This window comes from Pieris rapae, chromosome 5 (genome assembly GCF_905147795.1).
Source record: "Pieris rapae chromosome 5, ilPieRapa1.1, whole genome shotgun sequence".
Taxonomy (NCBI): Eukaryota; Metazoa; Arthropoda; class Insecta; order Lepidoptera; family Pieridae; genus Pieris; species Pieris rapae.
The window spans coordinates 1,752,516-1,769,090 of NC_059513.1; the positions used below are offsets into that span (position 1 = coordinate 1,752,516).

Sequence of the window (16,575 nt, forward strand, 5' to 3'; positions counted from 1 at the left end):
CAGTAATCTAAGAAATATAATTAGTTCTGTGCATATATTTCGTTAGTTTTTTGTTTTTATATGGTGTATTAATTTACGTGAATTTTAAATTGAATTGGTACCCAACAAAAAACTCCTTACTGATTTTTTATTATTATTTAAGTAAATAGAAACAATTGTTGTATTGAAATAAGGTTTTAAATTCAAGTTAGTCACAAAAATGACATAATATTGTAACTGTATTGTTCTATTGTTATTATTTTAACAGATGCTCATTAGTTTTAAAGGTTAATAATAAATAAATATAAAGAAAATGGTTATTCACTAGTAAAGATATTAATTAAACAGACTTAACATAAAATTACGTAAGATACGAGGAAAATCTTTGAAGGATGTTCAATTATCATTTTTTATTGAAAGTATTATAAATAAAAGAATATTAAAACGATAAATAAAATATGAAGAAATTAAAAGAATATTATAAATCTCGTGTAAGTTGCGATTTCCCGCCTTCATCATCGCACACGGTTACGCAAGTTATAATAATAAAAACACTTTTAGTTCACAAAACAGGATAAAAACAAAAGAAGACGGAGAATGTACGGTCAAATCCAGACGTAAATTATCTAAACATTTAAAAATACATGCACAGAGTATAAAAAACAGTAAAGATATGTACGCACAATGGTTTGAGTGCAAGTTACTACTCCATTAAAAAAATAGGTGAATTTTATTTTTACAATTGAGATCTTTTTAGTAATCTTGGTATGTACGGATAAAAACAATTTTTCAGCAATCACACAGGATATAGTATTTTCTTGGACATATGATTACCCTTGGTTTTGTTTATAAGATATCGAAGACGGATCACATATAGAGAACCAATTCTGCGCAATTTAAAGGCCATATCGCATTTAATGTTACGATTGACTGATTTGACACCAAACATTCCATCATCCACATTAATTCACCATTAACTAAATAAACAATGGAACATTCTCGGTTTATTTTTAGAAGAATTTTTAACATCAAACAATCTTTGTTAGTAGGGCTTAGATTTTACTTGTCTAGTCTTGTCGACTAGTTCTTGATAAAGTATTGAATACTTTCAATTTCTGGTTTGTAGGAAATAAATTTTACAAAATAAATTGTGCAAATCCGACTAAAATATCCTTACCTTAGCCTTTTGTATCCTTTATTGTATTATAATGTATTATCTTCTTTCATAATCAATAATAATATTAAGATTTAATATTTAAGTAAATACATATTATGTTTTTAACTAGCTCATTACTTTGTTTCCTTTTGATGTGTTTTTTATGTTTTCTCTCGCATGTAGCTTCCCTACCTTTTACTTGAAACTGGCGTAAATATATTGCTATTGTCATAAATAAAACAAAATGTGCTAAGAGCCGGCGTTTTTAGAGTTGTTTTGTTTCCAGACTGACAATTGACCGTTGCGCATGGCACCTATACGTGTCAAATTTACTGATGTCAGTGCCACTTGTCTCCTTCATTGTGCCGGGTTACACATAAACTTAGTCTTTAATTTGTATGCTTTGTAAAATATTATTTACGATATTATATTCGTTAAAATTCAAAGTAATCTTGCTAATAATATTTTTATTTGTCTGTTTACAAAATTAGAGCCATTTTAATAGTATAATTGGCATTTCAAAGATTTATGATAAGAGTATGTAACAACATTTCCAGACAATGTCTCCACCCAGAGGCGTGCAGCAAAGACCTCACATTACCCACATACTACGCTCGTTTCCACGACCTGCGCAAAGAGTATGTACGGGCCTACACACTGCAAGCTGTGACGCAGCGTACTCAGCCGCCGCCACCGCCGCCTGATCACCCGACTTCACTGCACGACATGCTAAATTGTATCCTTTTTACAAACAACTATAATAATTGAATTGATGTAGGAGGATTTTAGTAGCGTCATTTACTTTTTATATTATAATCACTGACTCAAACTCTAGGGAACTTTAACTGTCTGATTCCGGAACCTTTAAATGGTATCAGAATCTGTTATACTAAAGCCATGTACTCCAACACACCAACAGGCGTTAATATGTCAATATTAAGTAAGTACGTTAGAAGATTTCAGACAAATCACAAAATGTTCAATCTTAATCTTTGCCTTGATTGAACAAACGAAAAATTTTATTCAAAATCTGTCCAGCCGTTTACGAGTTTAATTATGAACACATGCACATAAGATTTATGTATATACCAGCTGTTTATTTGCTGTATTGACAAATTACCTAGATACTGACTGCAGCGCCATCTGCCGGGCTGATTTGTGAATCTCAACCATCTAGGGCGCCACCCAAACACATACATAAAAATCCATTCAAATCGGTCCAGCCGTTTAAGTTTAGTTCAGTGGCATACACACGTAAAGTAGAATTATATATATATTATATAAAGTATATGTTTCGTTTATAACGTCACAATTATTGGTATCGGGGCTCTTATTTCAATTTCAGATAAAATATTTTAGTATTCAAGTAAGTATATTTATAGATTTTATTTAAAAATAAAAAGCCTAAATTTTAAACCCATTTAATGAAATTATCTCCGAACCCTCAAAGAAATCCCTACAATAGAGGCTTCGTTTCACAATATTTATTCAAAAACTCGACTGAAAAAAATTGACCATTTTATTTGGAAAATAATATGTTGCCTTCCTCCAGACTTTTCAGACCTCTTATTCAACCCTTGAATGCGATCATAAACGAGTATACTTTAGGGTCTCCTCAAAAGCTCATATAAAAGATTTATTTTAGTTTAATTAAGCTATAATGGAATAGTGGTAGGATTTATGATGCTAAATTACATAATATTAAACATGATTTATTGAAACAGGGTTGACACTTTTAGATTCGGGATATTAAATTGTTTCACTATAAAATCAAAATAAATTAAACAAATAGAGCATTTAGTTGTTTCGTACTATTTTAAAAATAAACTTGAATTGATGTAAAAATTTCTTGCAATTTTGTTTCATGAATATCTTTATTAATAAGCATTATTCTATTGTTTTACCAACACTGTGATAAAAAAATAAATTAAAAAAATACAAACAAAAGAATTGAGTCGTTTTCGTTATACGGTAATGATACTTCTTAAAAAAATATGTATACATACATATGTAAAAGACATTTCATAAACTTAAGTAAGACGAATACTTTAATTATAAATACTATTAATGTTCAAATATTCGTTAAAATACTTATACATCAATGTATAAGATTAAATAGTAGAAAGTTTTAGCCATTTATAAACCGTAATCTTTGGTAATTTGTAATTAATGACAACCCTAATACGACGATAAATCTTGACATGGAAGCCATACCATGACCTCGTGACTCAACAAAAAAATAAACGCAAGAAAATAATTAATATTCATACAAAATTACGGAATATTCTAAAGCCAATTAGAAATATGACCGAGGCTACGTACTATTTACATATGATAAATTATATATTACCATGAAAAAAGTACATTCATTTGACGTCAACTTTCGATATATATGTCGCAGCCAACTAGCTTAATTAGCCGTTCAATTAACAGCCTAGCCGTTTAATTAGCGGCCTGAAAGATGTCCAGCCAGTTGATCAAACAGCTAGGCAAGTAACTTGGATTGATGACGTTTTATAATTTGCCTAGCCTATTGACTGTTAATTTAAATTTTATTCTATATGACAGAACCATTATCAAACTGGAAACGAAACTCTTTATACTGTGAATATGATGTCGGCAAAACACAATTGATGGTGTCTTCCAAAGCTTCATGAAAATCTTCATTAGCCAGCCAGTTTTTTATATCTTATTACAAACGCTACAGCTGATTATCTTTCAGGCCGCTAGTTAAACAGCGCCGTTTAGTTAAACGGCTAGGTTGTTAATTGAACGGCTAATTAAGCTACTTCGCTGCGACATGTACGTTATGACATAATATTTATATTAATTTCCCTAACATATAACCGTGAATCTGCTAATTATTGTTTTGATAGATTATATAAGTTTTGCGTATCTATGGAGTAAAACCAATTCAAAAGTACCCATAACTAGCGAGTATGGTCAATTCAATATTAACTAATTATATTTCTTGAGCAGTGTTAGCCTAGCGGCTTCAAAGTGCCACTCTCGTCCGGTCGTAGGTTTGATACCCGGCTGTGCACTGTGTTATGTCTATGTGCCCATTTAACATTTGCTCGAACGGTGAAGGAAAACATCGTGAAGAAACCGACATGTCTTAGACCCAAAATGTCGACGGCGTATGTCAGGCACTAGAGGCTGATCACCTATTTGATTTAAAAATGATCATGAAACAGATTCAGAAATCTGAGGCTAAGACCAAAAGAGGTTGTAGCGCCACTGATTTATTTATTTCATAATTTCGATTTCCACTCTGGAACTGTTCAGCGCCTAACCAGCATTGGTTACTCAAAAAGCAAATGGCTAATTTGAACTGTATTTATTTATTACAATTATTTCTTAATATCCCGTTATCACTTTGTAATTTATAAGTAAATAATTGTGCTGATTAATCAATACCGGAAGTAGAATGACTTCATCTTTTTAATTATTATTGTTAATGTTTAAGGGAGAAAAATAAATAAATAATTATTATTATTATTTTATTGACGGCCAGTTATGTACATTCCCCATACCCTTGAGAAAAAAATATATAAAATTAGTGAAAATTAAAACAATGTTGATAACGTGTGAATTTTTAACAACAAAGCCGAAATTATTATTAATTAAAGCTTTGTCATACCATATTTTTGTCACCCGTAGGGGTGGTTGAGATTTAGCGCTAAGTGTGACTCCTGTATGTCAAAATAGTTTCTGATACGGGAGTCTTACTTAACTGTCTTGATCTTGGCTAAAGTAAGGTTTTTACCGGGATGAACGAGATAAAAAAAAACAGTGGTTCAATAAGAACAGTAGATTTTTTCTAATACTTTTTATACATTAAATAAGTTTATCAGTGAGACTTTAAAACCTAAAAGTAGGTACGCAAAGCCTTATTCGGATTATAATATTCCTGAACACAATTCAGATTTAGGCATAACACCCTATTCAGGCGAAAACTTCTACGCGGCGGAAGTGAAAGACATGGCTGCGATCATTCAAAGGATTATCACAGATGGTAAGGTTCTATAGCTTTTAATTATCTTTCGCCATCTCAAACTACCTCGTGTTTCTTTGTTTTGAGGTCCTTGACAACTCTATCCTACCAACGCAGCTTCAGTCTTCTGGAGTTTCACTAGGATGATAGTAAGAGGGAGGGGGGTTGTCCACCATTCGGTGCACGCTTTAATATCATAGACAATCTTTTAAAACGTATTTATTTTCGTTTAATGAACATGTCTAATGACACAGACTAGCAACTAATTCCATTTTCATGAAGGTGATAAGTGTGTTCAGTTCGTCAGCTGCCCTTTTTAAACACGAGTACCTACTTTAAGAGTGAGATTTCCTTCAAAAATCGATTTTGGTTAAAACCAGCCTACACCTTTACTTCGTACTTCGCTTACTCCAGTGAGCTTACGTCTTGCCCTTCAGGCGATTTATCACCCCGGGATGGCAAAGCCAAATCTCACAGAGAAATCCTCGCGTTAGTCGCGGGAAAATGTCTATTCCGAAGCTGAGCTGTTTAGGCAAACAACAATCCATTAAAGAGAGTGACATTTAGAAATAAGAATTTGTGCGCACTGACTCCCGTATGACGTCATATTTTGACGTATGGAAAACGAAGACGCCAAGTCTCGGTCAGAATGATAAACATCCCGCGCTATGGATTGAATAAACACTCGCATCAAAATTGACAATTTACCTTTTATAAGGGCGGCGCTCTCTAGTATTCTGTGTTTGTTTATTGGCTGTGGCTCGGAGGAGATTGGAAGTCTATTTCGTAACAATTTGTGTGTGGTTCAGACGGCCTAAACCCCAAGAGAATTAGATATTCTTCTATTTGCACTGTAAGAATAATTGTTAACAGAGTTGCACGACTACTTTAGCACCTATTCCTTCGTCTCTTCTTGACAAATTGTGTTTACGTTGTGATTAAAAGAGACAGATGACTAATTTAGTTAGCTATAAGTAAAGGCCTATATTTAAATGGGTTGTATCATAAGATGAACAAGGATGTTTCGAGACGAGAAATTTAAAATGACCTTAGTGTTCAAAAACAAGTGCAAAAAATTGATTACATACTAAATCCTCTAATTTCTTGCGTACGTTTTTGTATACAATTTAATTTAGTAATTTATGTTTAATATTTCAGGTTTCCGCTTGGAGTTGCCAGAGACAATTGACTTAGTTTTAGAAACTGGAATTTGGTAAGTGTTTAATTAATCTGCTTAGCTTAAGAATAAAGATATGTTAAGGAATTAAAGTTGAGAAATATTCGTTAATTGATTGAGGATCTTGAAATGAATAAGTTGCAATAATAGGACATGCGAATCGTATGACACTTTTATTTGAACTGAGAGTAGCGGACTTACATATATACATTTTTGGACAATTACATTTATTTATTTACACTTTACCTTCTACAAAAACATTTAAAAAAAGGCCTTATCGCTAACAACCCAATTTCTTCAACCCTAATATGAAATAATAAAAAATAAACTCCTACAGAGGGTAAAGTACAAGTACACAAATAAATAACAAAAAATAACATATTACGCATAATAATATTAACATTCCAAGAGATCATTTGTTAAAAATAACAATTCATAAATGTTTTTTTTAATATTTTACGCATAATATCGATTATTTTTCAATATTAATAATGAAAAATAACGCCTAGAAAATTATTATAGCAATTTCGCCTGGTGACTAAATAATAGCTAATGCGATAACGTCACTTTAACGAACTCTTTTATTCCCAGTCGAATTACAAGTTCGACTTGTCTATTTAACTGAGTCAAGTTATGACCTCTCTATAGTCTATTCTTCCTTGACTGACTCCATTTAGTAGGCAGGTAATAGCGGACATGCCTGGACAAATGTAATTAATACATAAATTTCGTTTCCCGTAGAAATTTAATTCTACTAGAAGTATCTATGATGAAGATTCTAACACCATTAATATTTAATTAAGGGCTAGAAAATAACATACATTTTATATATATTAGTGATATGAACCCGAATCTGCAAATATGGCTGATACAGTAGAAAATTAAGCGGTCAGCAATAATACGTGTTCGGAAAGTAACCGAACACCTTGCAATTAATTAGCATAAGTACATATAGTTCGCCGCCTGCGCGCGACGCTTTTCTTTATACATCAGTGTGTCATCAACCATCACCGCGATCACTCATTACATTAGTTTTTAAGAGCAAAGCAATCTTTTATTTAATTATCATTAAAGTGTTCGGCAGCAGCCCGAACATTTTTGGTCCTTCGAGCTTACGTACAGGCGGGACCTGAAACGCGAGTTTTCGTGAAAGTTTCGTGTGTACGAAGTGCTAGCACCATTGCATTAAATCATCAAGTGCGGTGAGCTGCTCCAGCTCCCACACAGCATATATCACAGCATACATCAGTTGCATAGCATAGCAGCATCAGCATTCGTGTGGTGGCCAGGCAGGCTACTCACACAACAGCATCACTTTCTGTGGGCGAGCCAGGCAGGCTTGCTACGCAGCAGCATACAGCAGCAGCATACAGCATTGACGGCACCGCGCGGGTTCGAGCAACAGCACTACAGTAGCAGCATATCAAGTGAGATCTTTCCATATTACTTTTTAATTCAGCATGGATCTCGATAATCTTATTCAAAATCAAAAAACAACATACGAGGCTCTCGATACGGACGAGAAACTTCGGGAGCTTCTTAGAAAACAAATCTCGAATTTTAAGGCATTCGAGAGGACAATAGGCAACATAGATTTAAGTAACATGTCCGAAAAATGGGAGTTTGAATACACCCTAAAATCATTACAGCAGCGCTGGTCTGCTATTGACTCTCTTCACTGGGAGATCGACATGTACCAAGAAGGTGAAGATGAGGTATATCAAAACGTATTTTCTAAGAATGAACGAATATACAACGAGCACATCAAATCAATCAACAGCAAATTATGGTCCGTTGCACATCGCGAATATTCTACGCCCAAAATGGATATTCCCGTTTTTACGGGTAACTATCAGCACTGGACCTCATTCAAGGACCTTTTCCTAGAAACAATCGACCGCAACCCGTCCTTATCTAACGCACAAAAAATGCAGTTTTTGAAAAGCAAGGTACAAGGTGAAGCCGAAAATTTAATTCGTCACCTACAAATCAGTTCCGAAAACTACACTCTATGTTGGGAAATTCTAAATAACAGGTATAATAATCAAAGATTAATATTCACATCACACATGAATATCCTGTTCAGTCTCCCAACCATGCAGCAGCAGTCATTGATCCAGATCAAAAGGATGCACGACACAGTAGTCGAGGTACTTAATGCTATAAAGAACCTAGGTGTCAACATAAGCACATGGGACCCCGTCATAGTTCATATTTTGTCACAAAAACTCGACACAGAGACCCATGCAGATTACATTGAATCAGTCAAAAATCCCCGTGAATTACCTATTTTACGAGAGTTTATCGACTTCTTAGAATTAAAATTCATTACCCTAGAATCGTCTCGCAGAAAACAAGACTTTTCGACTCAAAAAACAAATCAAGGGGCCCAACAAACTTATTATCAAAATCAAAATCGAAAACAGCATTTTGAACATCAATCAACAAACAAAGTTTTCCCACCGCGTCCCATCATGAGAGCGCTTCACGTATCTACAGATATCAAATGTCCATTATGTTCCCAGGAACACGGAATATTCCAATGCAATAATTTCTTGCAACTGCCATGCGAATTGAAACTAAAAACCGTGCAAAAGTTGCAACTTTGCGCAAACTGTTTGTATTCTCATAAAAATAATAAATGTTATTCAATAAAACGATGTCGTACTTGTAATGAAAATCATAACAGCCTGTTACATGACGCCTTTAGCAAGCAAAAATCAACCATATCAACCGCAAGTACTTCGAAGTCTCACGCTCAACAAAATAGCAACGCGGCAACTAAGCCCCATTCACCCGTGGGAAAGGCAACCGAAGTACTCTTAGCAACCGCAGAAGTCAAAATCACGGCAATCGATGGTTCACAGCAAACAATGAGGGTCTTGATTGACCAAGGATCCCAGATATCATTAATTTCAGAAAAGGCGGCTCAATCATTACGTTTACAACGGCAAAAATGCAACGGCTCTATCTTTGGAGTCGGTCAAAAGCAAAACAATTGCAAAGGCATGCTCACTATTAAGTGCACGTCTGTAGACGATGATTACTCATTCGAAACCGAAGTTTTAATTATCAACAACTTAATCAAAAGCTTGCCGACTCACAGCTTCGATAGACCGTTTCTACCATATTTAGATAACATAAAATTAGCGGACCCTAATTATAATAAATAAGCAGACCAATCGATCTACTATTCGGAGCGGATGTCTACGCATCTATAATCTTAAGCGGAATAGTCAAGGGCGAAAATCAATCACAACCAATAGCACAACAGACGCGCCTTGGCTGGATTCTTTGCGGAAACATGCCCCAATCATTTCACTGCAACGTTGTACTCAGCAACTTCGAAGACCTGAAACAATTTTGGGAGATCGAGGGTATAACGGAGGAGTCTTCAATGTCCACAGATGATCAATATTGTATTGACTTTTACAAGCAAACAACAAAAAGACTCGAAGACGGACGGTACCAGGTCAGGTTACCAATGACAGATAATTTTGAAGAGAAATTAGGAGAGTCTAAACACATAGCAATAGCACAATATCGAAACATCGAAAAGAAACTAGCTAAGGATCCTAATTTGGCAACAAGTTACAAACAATTCATGCAGGAGTATTTAGACTTAGGTCATATGACACTCTGTATAGATAACGAAAGGGCTTCCCCGGAATGTTATCTCCCGCACCACGGCGTGCAGCGTGCCGATGCGGGCAAATTCCTACGCGTTGTATACAGTGGGTCAGCAAAGACATCGTCTGGGTTCAGTCTTAATGATTTAATGTACAAAGGTCCGAATTTACAAAAAGACTTGCAATCACTAATTTTATCATGGAGACAATATAAAGTCGGCTTCATCGCCGACATAGAAAAAATGTTTCGGAAAATTTTGGTAGATAAAACCGATCAAAATCTTCAAAAAATTGTATGGAGGAATTCACTAGAGGAACCTATCAGATCTTATCACCTTACGACCGTTAGTTACGGGACCAGGGCAGCCCCGTTTCTAGCTATGATGACCCTTAAGCAGTTAGCAGCCGATGAACGCGAAGGTTTTCCTAAAGCAGCGAAAATTCTGGAAAATCAATTCTATATGGATGACCTGGTAAGCGGAGCACATTCTATAGAAGAAGCAAAACAGATTGTAACACAGCTGGATCAGTTATTAAAATCAGGCGGATTCTTGCTGAGAAAGTGGACATCTAATGCAGCAGACATTCTAGAAAATCTGAACACAGAGCAGACAGAGCAAATATTCAATTTCAAATCAGAAAACACAATCAAAACCCTTGGACTAGGGTGGTCTCCGGCTAACGATGCATTTACTTTCGAGTGCAGACTGTCCAAGGAAACAACATCAAAATTAACAAAGCGGAAGTTACTATCAGAAATATCAAAGGTGTTTGATCCGTTGGGCTGGCTAGCGCCAGTCGTTACTAAGCTTAAGCTACTTTTCCAAAAAGTTTGGATGGAAGTCAAAGAATGGGAAGACGAAGTATCAGCCGAATGTGTAACAGAGTGGATAAGAATCAGAACAGACCTGGAAAATATCAACCAATGCACAGTTCCTAGGTGGATCGGAAGCGGTGAGAAAGGCGTCATCGAGCTCATTGGGTACTGTGACTCATCTGAAAAAGCATCAAGCAAGCAAACGAATGAATCATGTAAAGGTCAATCATTAGCCGGAAAGAAGACACGACCAAGCAGTCAAGTTAAGAAGAAATTCGACTTTGTATCAATGGCGATAGGGCTTCTTTCATTCATGAGCATTATGCCTACTTCTAGATCGGAGTGTAATATTACAGAGATGAGCGCCAGCCAATCGTTGTATTTCGACCCCATAACAAAGATGCAACTTATTAGAGACAAATGGACCTTAGTTGTGTACCACGACATGGCCCCGTACTGGCAAGATGAACAAGCATACAAAAAATTATCAAATCACTTGGACAAACTATGTACTAACATAGAGCATAATCAACAATGCCATATGATTTTACTACAAATGAATCACGACTACTCAGAGTTACAATACAACAATCAACTTTTATTAACACAGCATTTTACCGAGCACTCCAGACAGCGTCGCGGTCTTATCAACGGTGTAGGTTACCTTGCGAACACATTGTTTGGTGTGCTAGATCAGCATTTTGCAGATAAATACTCTGAGGACATTGAACTAATTAGAAATAATCAACAACACTTGGTAAATCTATGGCGTAATCAAACTTCTATAGTAGAGTCAGAATTTAACTTGCTAAAAAGAACAGAAGCATCGATGGAAAGGCAGTATAACATTATAAGTAGTCGGTTAAACTCTCTCGTTAAGGCAACAATTTAATATTATACAAACGGCACCGAACATCCTTACACCAGATGTTACAGACATCAAACACATTATCAATATAACAATGCCTTACTTCAAAGAAGACGATACAGATATCGATAAACTGAACAGCTCTATAGATAGCTTAGAATCCCAAATAATAAGCATGAAGAGCAACATAGATGAAATGCCTGAGCTATCGAGCCACGACATACATCAATACTCCATCAGCTACAGCCTGGTCGGCGTTTGCGCGTGTGCAGCGCTCGTCGTCGCCTGGAGGAGGTGTCGGCGTCAGCGGCGTCTGGTGCTCTCACCGGGCGTGCAACGCAGTGATAACAGTGAAATAAAATCAGTGGTTCACAGTGAAAGTGAAAGTGTTAGTGCGCGAAAGGCATTCGATAATCGAAGATAGTGTTATGTAGCATAAGCACTAATTTTTTTTCTTTATCAGTAATTTTTTTTTCTCTCATATGTATAATTTTTAGCATTTTGTGTTTTTTTTTTCTTTCCCGCCCGGGAGCATGTTCGGAAAGTAACCGAACACTGTAATTAGCATAAGTACATATAGTTCGCCGCCTGCGAGCGACGCTTTTCTTTATACATCAGTGTGTCATCAACCATCACCGCGATCACTCATTACATTAGTTTTTAAGAGCAAAGCAATCTTTTATTTAATTATCATTAAAGTGTTCGGCAGCAGCCCGAACAATACGCCTCTGACCAATAAATTAATATATTTTTTATACATAAAATAAAAATTATTGAAAGGAAAACTCTAAGCAAAAAACGCTTGAAAAAATGCTACGTTTTAATGTTAACGAAGCTGTGTGTGTCATCTGTAACAACTTGTACTGTTAAACCCAATAATGCAATACAAAATAGCCACTTAAAGTAGAACAATATTCTGCCCTTTCTTTGGGTATCTATAAATTATGTCAAGGCATGTTAAGTTTTAAGTTAACAAAAACTCGGCGTGACATATGAGAAGTGCTGACTGAGAAAACAACACCGTACCACGATCGCTTTTGTTTTTCTGTCGTTTTACAGTCGCTGTGGTGTCGCTAAGGGTGATTACACAATACTGTTGATTTTGTGAAATTTTTGTATTTCACACAGGTGTCTTTAATCTTTTTGGAAATATTAAAGATATAAGAATTTTAAATATGTTTCAAGGCTAGTGTTTTGTATATATTTCAAGAATGGTTTTCGATTAAATACCGAAATTCGTTTGTCATGACCTTAGCGATTAAATGAAGTACTAAATTTGCTCATAATATACTAATTGAAGATTTCCTCTGTACGTCTTTAATTGGGATGTGTCTTTATTACCATATTTTACGGTGCATTTTCCCACAACAATATTAAACATATGTATTTGGAAACGATTGGACGTTGTCATTGTCAAACTGTTAATTTTGATTAGAACCTCCATTAATGTATGCAATGATACAGACCGCTTTAATAGACAAAAATTAACAGAGTGGTGTTAATCATTCAATTCAATCATCATATATTGCGTAACTAACGATTCCTACTGTTGTGGTAGCGATGTTTTGTGTAGTGTATTTAAATTTCGCATTTTGTACACTACACGCTCATTTGCCATACTAATCTTCTACTCCCCGGGTATGAAAAATGGTGATACAACACCGTACGTGCTATATAAGATGGTACACAATATCTATAGTTTGTCTAGTTCCAAAAAATGTTGCACAACTATACTTTATTTATTTATTTTCCATTAAATTTTATAACATACATAACATAAGCTTCGACCCCGGGTTTAAAAAATAGTGATACAACACCGTACGTGCTATAGAAGATGGTACACAATATCTATAGTTTGTCTAGTTCCAAAAAATGTTGCACGACTATACTAGTTAAAACAAAAATAATTCCAATTCCGTATCAGTTGAATTATGAAGTTATGAATTTTCAAATATTGTTTATTTAAAGAACTTAGATACTGCTTTTGTTATCATTTCTAATTTAAACATCCACTTGATTTAACGTGGCGGTTGTATGTATATTGAAGTTTTTGTAAGTTGAAAAATACAAAATGTATATTTAGAAGTTCGGAAGCTAACACTTAGCAGTGAAGCAAACAAAAATGAGCAAATAAATTAAAAAGCCAAATAGGCAGTTACGAGTGGGCCATTCTCAACTAATACTACCCAACTATTTATCGAATTGCTCATTCCATCATTCTGTTTGCTCACATATTTTTAGTTCTGACAGTATAAGATAAAATAACTTGCTTATTGTTTTTTTTTATTACGGCCTATTTATTACCGTCGCACAAATTAACCCACTAGCAAAAAAACAATAACTGCCTATATTTTTTTTCAATTGATCATTCGAAAAATTAGTTCCCATTATAAAAGTTCCAACATATAGTACATACAGGTTCTATTATTAAAACATTAAAACGGAAAGTTCAAAATAGAAAACTTTAATATTCGTTTAATAAACATCAATATCGTATCGTGCAAGCGACCCCTTAGCCTTATCGCAAGCAAAAATTAATAACATTTCTTAATACAAGGAATCGACTCAAGCGCAACGTCGTCAAACTTTATCGCTGCGTTGTGCGCATTCTTAGTTCAAACGTCCATCGAAACGGACGTCTTAGTGTAATTAAGTTTAGTGTTTGTGATACTTTTGGAGACTATCGTCATAGATAAGGAGGTGAGTTATGATAGCTCCTGATAATTGGTCCGGTTTGACTGATACGGTCATTGGATACACTATATGCTTCTTGAGAAATATTTGGACTATGATAATGTATTGGTTTTCACTTAACCTGTAAAATTTTGTATCGGTACGAAAATCATACAAATATTGGTGTGTAACGTCAAATAACGGCAAATGTTTTTCAAAACAATCGCTGCGTTAGAAATGTTAAATTATTGACCGATTCGATTGACCGAAGGCTTCAGTTTCTAAGGCGATAACAGACCTCATAATTCACTTGTTTTAACTTAAGTAATAATCGAATGACCTATAATCCTATCAAAATTATCATCCCTACAATGTATATCGCTAGAATGGAACTAGGTAATCTAGCTTGTATGCTAATGTAAAAACAGATAAATAGATATGTTTAATAAATCCTCTACTTTCCCGTTAGAGGTCGTCACAGTGGACATTGAAAAATATCAGTCTTCAGTCTTGACATCTGTAGAGTATTATGGGCGTGCACTGCTTTAAATTGTTGTATCCCATCGCACAATGCTTAAGAATCTTTGTTCGTAATAGTGTCCACGCAACAAATGAATGTTTAGACGTTCTTATCAGAGGTTGTCTTAATCAACTTTATTGCGGTACCCCTTAGCTGTGCACGACAAACTCCCCCACGTCCCACTGTCTTCATCCATACTTTGTACCAGGTCATCTATCTATCTAATTAACATTCTACCTACGCTTCATTAACTAAAGTTCATTCTAGAAATATTTGGCCCCGACGCTCGACAATTAAATGGGCATTAGTTACGCAGATGTTTTGAGATTTTTTTTTAAGTACAACGAAACTTCTCTATCGAAAAAAATCTGTCCAAGTTAAGTGTCATGTATGTCTGGCAAACGCGCAAACGGCTCTCTTCGAAATTCGGATGTTAAACGGCTTTTAATAACAACAATTGTGCTAATTATTCACGAAATAGACTGTTCAGTAAAGTAAAGATTGAATGCTACTCGTAAAAGATTTAATGTACATCATTACAAAAGTAGTCTTAGGTAACAATCTATAATAGTAATATAGCCTTTTAATTCACAAGAGTTGCTAGCTATATTGCTAGTTATGGATAGATAGATTTAGGAATATAAGTTTAATTTTTTAATGTTTTTATCTAGAATAATTGGTGTGGGAGCTATTTTGGAATTCTATCGTATTAGTAATTACTGTTAAGATAGAAAAATGTAGTGAAAATAAATAAATAAAACAAATAAAATTCCGAAACTCAGTTACTTTATATATTTGAACTTAAATATTCACTCCAGTATATCTCAGGGTTCGGTGTGCCTTTTGGCAAAGGCGTCCTCTTCACTGTTATCAATCTTTTGCGACTCTTCTCCAATTGTAGCTTGCTGTTAGTTTTAATTCGTCCTCCCATCTTCGTCGTCGACCTCTTTTTCGTTTTCCGTCTATAGGGTACATATTTAAATAATTTTAATACTAAACAGCGCAATAAAGGTCTAGATGACAAGAAAAAATTGTATAGGCTTATAGCTACATCCCTTAAACGTCACTTATAAATCATAGTCAATTGTCAAGTTAAAATTGCATGGTTTTAAAGAAAAAATTACTTACTCATACTTAGGAGTATGGAATTTTGACAGCAGAAATTAGGGGCACATATCTTTATTGTGTGTGGCTTGGTTATATGCCCATTTATAATTTGCATCACCCTGAGTTCAAGGGCGACAATATTTTACCAAAATCGGGTAAACATAGATACTGCTATCATTTTATTTAAACCAAGGTTTTGTGATTTGGCGGCTTGTTTGTAGCAATTACAATAATAAAAACTTACATTTAAAATATAGCATGTTTTATATTTACCCCAAGAAAGTAGTGTTCTCTTAATATAATTAAAATTTATATTGTTTTATAAATGCACAGGGGAATGAATAATCCAAATTCTTACATATTATGGAGTATGGCTAAATGTTTTTATATACGTTATTGACCTCTGGTATTATATTGTCTTCACAATATGGCTGACACATTACTTTTGTTGGCCTAAAGGTCTAAACCAGGCCATTAACTCAAAAAAAAACATATCTTTTGTAATTGTCACATGGAGAGACAAATTAATAGCACATTAGAACTAGGACAATTAAAATATTTAAATATGTAATAAAAATATCTTGGAAGTATGGTGTTAAACGGGAGAGTTGATAGTCAAATATGACAGATCAAAGTTTTTAGTTAAAGCGGT

General features: G+C 34.7%; 1 protein-coding gene across 3 annotated transcripts in view; it reads left to right on the forward strand.

Annotated features, from left to right (window-relative positions):
- LOC110996351 (RNA-binding protein fusilli) overlaps positions 1–16,575 on the forward strand; it is a 77,172-nt gene that overhangs the window by 40,149 nt on the left and 20,448 nt on the right. For all 3 annotated transcript variants that reach the window (XM_022263972.2, XM_022263973.2, XM_022263971.2), the window contains exons 4-6: positions 1,693–1,871; positions 5,064–5,153; positions 6,291–6,345. In XM_022263972.2, coding sequence (XP_022119664.2) covers positions 1,693–1,871; positions 5,064–5,153; positions 6,291–6,345 — 324 coding nt within the window. The remainder of the gene's footprint in view (positions 1–1,692; positions 1,872–5,063; positions 5,154–6,290; positions 6,346–16,575) is intronic.